A 7,704-nucleotide genomic window follows, 5' to 3' on the forward strand; every position below is an offset into this window, starting at 1 on the left:
AAAAGACAGCACAGCACCTTACACAGGGTGTCCCCTTTACTGCAATGGGCCTTTTGATTGTCCGACCAGAAGAGTACCCCTACTGGGCTTCCAACACCAGATCCAGCAGCCTCTGCAAACCCACAGTGGTAAGCAGGGTACTGTGTAACTGCATGAGGCAATGTCGTGAAATCTGTCTTTCAGTTGTACAATACAGAGGGGATTATGTAGATCTGTAGAAAACAACTGAACAAAACTGTATTCTTCAAAATGTGAACACTGCAACGGTTTGAGTGCTTTCATGGTGCCGCAACATCCCCTCCTCCCATCTAGCAGTTACCGCTAGTAGAGCTCTATCTAGAGGCTGAATGCTGCTATTGCCCAAACTTCTCCAAGTTGTCAATACTTTTCTGAATGATGATGATGTTCACTAGGATCACACTCTCCAAATATGAATGATGTCATAAGATGACTCTTTGTAGAGGGAAAGGTCTGGAGAAAAGGGTGTGTCTTCAGACATGATCTCTGAACAGCTGAAGTGAGTCCTTGAGTGGGTGATAGTTTTGCTTTGTGGAAAGTTGGTTGTGAGACAGAGGGAGTGGGTGAGAGAGAAAGGAGGAGGGAAGGGTGCGTAAAAGAGAGGGGAGAGTTTTGAATCCCTCCCGGGAGGCTGTTGTTACAATACAAGACGTTGAGAGCAATCAGAGAGCCAGAAGAAGCAGAGAGCCAGAAGAAGCAGAGAGCCAGAGAAAGCAGAGAGCCAGAGGAAGCAGAGAGACATACAGTGGATAAAAACAAGACAACTAGAGAGGTTGACATAATGTTACCATTTGACACTCTCCTCATCTGTCGTCACCAAGGAGACACGACTGTAAACAGGAAAGAGATCTGAGGATTTACACAAAATCTGTCGTTTAAGCGGTAAAGGAGAGCTCACAAGCCTGTGGTAAGAGGATTCAAGTGCCACATCAAACTGCATTTCTTTATGACGTTAAAGATGATGATCACTCAGATTACAGGTATGATGAAAGAAAGCAAATGTTCTTTACTTTGACATACTGTAGTTTATAGACGGGCCACATATTGTTTCTGAATATGATCAGAGATGCTGGCATGCTGTTTCGCCCTCAGCATCTCAGAGTATTTTCAGTTAGTCAACACCATGGTCACTTTAGCATGTGTACAATTAAAAAAAATGGCCCATATGCTTGAGTAATAAAAATAATTCTGTGTTCTTTCCTTTCCGTGTGTTCGTATGTGTGTGCCCACAAATGCCCATGTGAAAGAATATCTAAAACTATTTCACTGCGATATTCTTGTAGTAATCTTTGCACTTTATTCTTCAAAAAATCTAAATTAGGGCTCATGAATGGTGCAGCAGTGAAGTCCCTGTAGCAGTTAGCTGGGTCACTTTGAGACTAGTTGTTGAATACTTGCTACGGAGAAGTCCAGCGGGCCACGGGACCCTGGACTGAGGTTTAATTCACAAGCACCGTCTCGGTTTTGGGGGTCACTATTTGAATATGTCTGCCTTGTCTTGTTGGGCTCTAGTGATGCCTTGTGACTCCTTAGGCACCTGCAAGCTCAATCGAGGTAGAAGGCCATGAAGTGCATTCCTTCCAATGTGTAAGGATTCTGGTATAGACTTCCTGGTTGAGTAGACAGAAAAATAAGAACTAGAACTGCATAGGATGTGCTTTAGATGACCATCACCATCGACTGTCTGCTGGAAGTTGCTCTGGAAGTTGTTGGGATGAAGCATATATTATGAAATTGTAGAGAAAGATTGGGTAAAATGTTCAATAACAAAATATATCTAATAAATTATCCTTACACTGAATTTGCTGATTGCTACTTTATCGATGTGGGGGGGGGGGGTGATTTGAGGGAAGTAGTGTAATGAACGCCACTGGGAGTCCTCCTTTAGTGAGAATCCCCCCTGCCATTTCCATGATTATGTTATCACTGAGTCCTACCATTATCAACTCCTACCTTTGCTAAAGATGAGGTCCTCTTAAGTACAGACAAAGTGTTCATTCACATTTTTGTAATTTGGCAGAACCTCATATCCAGAGAAACGTACAGTTAGTTTGCTCATCATAAGATAGACAGGACACATCTATACACACATTCTGACTCAGCATGTGTCAAGTGTGTTTACAAATGTGTGTTCAGATCCAAAATGAAATGTAACTCAATCTTGATAAGGTTTGTTTTTGGACCTGGACACAGTTGGATACACTTGGATTGTATGCTGTTCTGGAATGTATGTCAACATGCGCCTGATCTTGATACAGGGCTGTGTTATACAGTGCATGTATTTCACAGTACTGGTTGTGCATGTTCACACCAGTGTATGGAAATGTGTGTATGTTGATGGAGGGGGTGGAGCGGGTGTGACTCTATAAAGCATTTGCATGTGTGAGAATTAAGCATGGGTGTGTTTTACACGGATGACGAGGGTTATAACCTGTGGGATTTGATTCCCCTGAACACGAATCTACGTCCTCCATCCGTGTTCATTCTGCATCTCTAACATCTGAAGCCAAACTTTGCAGCAATTTTTGCTGGAAGCTATGGAAACTAAGGGACACACATAAATGTGAAGCAGATGTACGAACACAGACACATAGAGCCCACACACACAGATGGACACACATTTACACACACACTTAGACAGAAATACACAACGGCAGAATTCCAGGTGTGAACCCAGTCAAATCTCACAACCTGTACCTCATATTACCGTAAGGCTATAAGATACCAAGCTGCAATAAACTGTATTTTCCCACAGCTGCTGAATATTACCACCATGAACAAATTTGGCATTATCTTCACGGTGTAATTATCGCATTAAGTGCAATATTGTTTCAGTTATGAAGAATATCTAACAACTCTATTGAGGATAATTATGTTGGCCCTTAGTATGTGCCTAAGAGTGTCGGACTTTAGTTCTATGATTTTGGCCTATTGACATTTTCCTAAATGTTGTCCAGCTACAGTGAAATGTTCCCAGATGGAGATAAGAGGACACAACATGGTGATTTACGTCCCTTCATTCACTGGATGGTGACTGGTATGCCGTCTGGGCTGTAACAGTTCCCTGTCTTTCTACATCCACATTAGGCTCGCTAATTAGCCACTATTTTCTTGATTATTCATTGTTATAGTATTGTGTCAGTGTTTATTGCACCAAGGAGCAGATACCCTATCATGGCAGTGTTTCTGCGTATGTGTGTCCACAGGGTTGTTTCATGATTGCGTTGCTCTGACAGTTGTTCTGGCTGTTGTGTCATAACTGGGGAATGCAACAGCAACAGGGAATTGACTCGGAACCGAGCCAAAGGCTTCTCTTCTAGCCCTGCTTTGGTGGTTGAAACATGACAGGCAACTATAGTAGGCGGTCAACTGAGAAGAGACAAAGATTGTGCGAGAAACCAAAAATTCAGAACAAAGGATTGTTCAATAGAACCCTCATCTGGCCCACTAGTCAGCTGGGCCAAACAGAGGAGGGATGCGTCATCTTTTTCATAAGACACGTGTTCTTTTAAAGGCAAAGCCGCTGTGTTTTAAAACTAATGCTTATTATTTTATCAGGTTTCTGTGTCTGGGCCTTCAGATGGTATTTCTGTCTGTCAGCTCTATATAGAAGACACTAGAACAAGCTCTTCCACTGCCAGTTAACAGGTGTGTATTTATTTCTGGTATAATAGCTGGTACATCAACTGGGCTGCTTCTCAACATTTAACTTAGAAGCAATCAAGCAAGTTTATTTATATAGCACAATTCATACATCGAAGCAATTCAATGTGCTTTACAAAGAAAAAGAAAAAATATAAAAATACAATAACACACTCAAATGAAAATATCAAAACAACATCACAATAATAAAAAATTGAATAATAAAATATAAAAAGAACAAAAACATCTATAAGGAAGCTATAAGGCTAAACAGTGTGGTTAAGTTTAAGTGCTCAGTCATAGGCACATGAAAAGAGAAGTGTTTTTAACCTTGATTTAAAAATGTATACGTTTTGGGCACGTCTAAGATCTTCTGGTAGTTTATTCCAGTTGAGTATAGCATAACTGCTAAATGCAGCTTCTCCATGTTTAGTTTGGACTCTGGGCTCTACTAGCTGACCTGTGTTCATGGATCTAAAAGCCCTGCTTGGTTTATATTCTTCAAACATATCAGAAATGTATTCGGGTCCTAAACCTTTCAGAGATTTATAAACTAAAAGCACCACTTAAAAATCTATTCTGTAACTGACTGGAAACCAAAGCAAAGATTTAAGAACTGGAGTGATGTGCTCTGTTCTCTTCTTCCTGGTTAACATTCTTGCAGCAGCATTCTGAATGAGCTGCAGCTGTTTTACAGTCTTTTTGGGGAGTCCAGTTAAGAGGCCATTACAGTAGTTAACCCTACTAGAGAAAAGAAAGTCCTCAGATTTTTAAGAATAATATTCATATAGATGAAGCACTAACTTCATCTTAGAATGGCAGAACAAATGTTTATATTGTATATTATGTACCTTTAGAGCTGATGATACATCGGTCTCTCTCTCTCTCTCTCTCTCTCAAGAGCAAAGGATGTGGCTGTTTGTGGGTGTGGCATTTCTGTGCCACTGTGTGATAGGTCAGTTGTTGGATGCCAAGGTGAGAGGAGCTCCGCCTCGTCTGATCTGCAGTGTTCCGGGGTTGCCGGGGACACCTGGTAAACCTGGCCCCAATGGGCCTCCAGGGGCCGATGGGAACATGGGAATCCCAGGAAGAGACGGGAGAGATGGCAGGAAGGGAGAGAAAGGAGAGAAGGGAGAAGCAGGTACACCACTGACCTTCCTATACCCTTACCCTCTTACACCCTTATAGCCCTGTACCCCATACACCATATATCAGAGGTCTCAAACCGGTTCCACGGAGGGCCATTTGTCTGCAGGTTTTTGGGTTTTCCTTTAAATTGGTTCCCAGTTCAGACCTAAACAACCAGGTGGGTGTAGAAATGAACCAATTAGTGACCTAATTAGTCAATTAAGTACAAGGTGAGAGCGAAAACCTGCAGGCATTCGGCCCTCCGTGGAAGCGGTTTGAGACCTCTGCCCTATATCCTATACTCTATAGCCTTATACCTCTACATCCTATAAAATACATGACCAAATGTGGGAGAACTTTTCATCACCACAATATTCAAATGCTTTTATTAGAATTTTACAATACAAAAAACATGTTTTACTGCTTCTTCATGATCCTTACACAGATATTTCACAATCAGATGTTTGTCTTCAGTTGGCTTTCTCTCAGGACATAAAAGAGACTGCAGTGATTAATTTAGAAGAAAACTGTGGCCCTCGGGCAATCTCTGAAATGTTGTTTATCAATCACGGCCAAACTACCTCGGCAGTATGCAGCAATATTTCACAAGGAAGACCAGACAGAAACAAATGTGTGATTTGTGCGTTAAATCAAACTATCACTAATTATTTTCTATGAGTCTGATTTTCCAAGGAAGTTAATATCTTGCCTTCTGGTTTGATGCCTGGTATTCCTGCCTTTGAAATGATCCAGAGGGTTCCATTTTATTTGGGGCACGTCTGCAATTGACAGTGAAATATTAGTGAGCAAAAGTTCAATCAAAGTCTCATTTGTTGTCGTCCAAGTGCTACACATGGCTTTAGAACCAGTTCAGCCCAGTCAGACATTGAGGATGGACCCCAATGGTAGGTGACATAGCACAAAAAGAGGACATCTTTGAGGCCCTGAGCCTATTCACTAATCCTTCAATAATAGAGATGCCCAGGGAATTACATGACCCAAACTAGAAATAGGTCAACCACCCTGGCGGGACTGATACACATACCAATGTTCACTACACAGTTGGAGTCTGATTGCAGCTCTCCGTTTCAGGTGGCAAGGGGAAAGTCGGCCCAACGGGTAAACTTGGCCAGCGGGGTGACCGTGGTCCTGGAGGGAAGAGAGGTCCTAATGGAGAGAGGGGGGATGGGGGCCAACCGGGACCCCTGGGGCCCATTGGGGAGAAAGGGGACAAGGGCCAACAAGGACCCAGGGGGACAGCAGGTGTATGCAGGTGTGGCAGCCTGGTGCCTAAAGCAGCCTTCTCCGTGGGGATCACCAGCAGCTATCCTGCTGAGAAAGAACCCATCAAGTTCAACAAGGTCCTATTTAACGAGGGTGGCCACTATAACCCAGCTACTGGAAAGTTCATCTGCGCCTACCCGGGCGTCTACTACTTCTCCTATGACATCACCCTGGCTAACAAACACCTGGCCATTGGGCTGGTACAGAACGGACAGTACCGCATCAAGACCTTTGATGCCAACACAGGGAACCACGACGTGGCCTCCGGGTCCACAGTGATGTTCCTCAACCCAGAGGACGAGGTATGGCTGGAGATCTTCTTCCCGGGCCAGAACGGCCTCTTCACGGACGCAAGCTGGTCTGACAGTTTGTTCTCTGGCTTTCTGCTCTATGCAGACACCAACTACTTGGATTCACTTGCAGAGGATTATGCATAAGCTCATCATGCTCCGTTCAGTATTGAGAGTACCACGGTTATAGCCTCACTTTGATGTGTCAACAGTATGGATTTCATCATGTAGTATTTATGCTCTATATAAATATGTGGTTTCTGTCTATGTGTATATAAGAAAAAATATAGAAATATCTAAGTGATAATAAGCTAGGATTTGAATGCTTCCTGAACACATGTCATGGTAAGCTTACTGCCAAGTACTGTACATTCGATGGTGTAGTGACATTCGAGTGTGGTGACACAATGAACACTCTCAAGCCCTAAGCATAACGTAACACAGATGTAAAAGTTAGAACTGAATGTAATGACCCAGTTCATCTCTATCGCTACAAACATTACATTTCACGACCTTCATAATATCACACAAAATACTAGATAAATGGAAGATACTGTGACTTCAGCTAAGTAATCAAGTAGTCATTCTACAATCCAGTGATTCCCTTTGAGGTAGCTGATTCAGATCTGTGTGGGTTAGAATCTTCCTCATCTTGGGATCTTAGGCATGATCCCTGGGTTTTTGGAAACTATTGTATTTATGTTCCTTTTATGTTTCCCATCGGAGAAGAGGGTTAATAGGTTTCAGGTACCCACAATAACAGAAAAACAAACGTCTGTGTGTACAGTATAGTACAGAGGTGTCAAACCGCTTCCACGGAGGGCCGTGTGTCTGCAGGTTTTTGCTCTCTCCTTGTACTTGATTGGTTAATTAGGTCACTGATTGGTTAGTTTCTACCCTCACCTGGTTGTGTAGGTATGAACTAGGAACCAATTTATAGGAAAAACCAAAAACATGCAGACACTCGGCCCTTTGTGGAACCGGTTTGACACCTGTGGTATAGTATGTCTTCATTCGAAAACCAGACATCAATTCACTTCAGAACCAAATGATTTACAGGTGGAGTAGATAAACCTCTCTGTGTGGCGTTTTCAACTGAGCATTTCCCCTACATAAGGATGAGAGCTGTGACATTTTCAACTAAGAATGGCCACTGCAAAAGGATTTTAAAGGGTTAGGGACTGATTCAGAGTGGTCATTTTAAAGATGCACTCCAGTTTTGTGTACTTTATTTTTATTATGACAATTGTTTAAGGCCATTTTTCTCCCTTTCAATGTTTATTGCACATCTTACCAAGATGTTTTGTTCTTCTTGCTCAACCAGGACGCACTGAGCCCTTCT

The 7,704-nt window shown here is 42.5% G+C and overlaps 1 protein-coding gene across 6 annotated transcripts; it reads left to right on the top strand.

Moving 5' to 3' along the window:
- Positions 1-512: 512 nt before the first annotated feature.
- LOC105011807 (C1q and TNF related 7) lies at positions 513-7,192 on the top strand. 6 transcript variants are annotated; one of them, XM_010872141.3, is made up of 4 exons: positions 513-998; positions 3,577-3,666; positions 4,562-4,801; positions 5,881-7,192. In XM_010872141.3, the coding sequence occupies exons 3-4, from the start codon at positions 4,570-4,572 to the stop codon at positions 6,507-6,509; spliced, it is 861 nt and encodes a 286-aa protein (XP_010870443.2). In that variant the 5' UTR covers positions 513-998; positions 3,577-3,666; positions 4,562-4,569; the 3' UTR covers positions 6,510-7,192. The 6 variants fall into 6 exon arrangements, with proteins under 6 accessions (XP_010870443.2, XP_019904406.2, XP_010870444.2 ...); XM_020048847.2 differs by having other exon boundaries at positions 4,569-4,801; XM_010872142.3 differs by having other exon boundaries at positions 513-925.
- Positions 7,193-7,704: the final 512 nt, after the last annotated feature.

This window comes from Esox lucius, chromosome 8, assembly GCF_011004845.1.
Source record: "Esox lucius isolate fEsoLuc1 chromosome 8, fEsoLuc1.pri, whole genome shotgun sequence".
NCBI classification, from domain to species: Eukaryota; Metazoa; Chordata; class Actinopteri; order Esociformes; family Esocidae; genus Esox; species Esox lucius.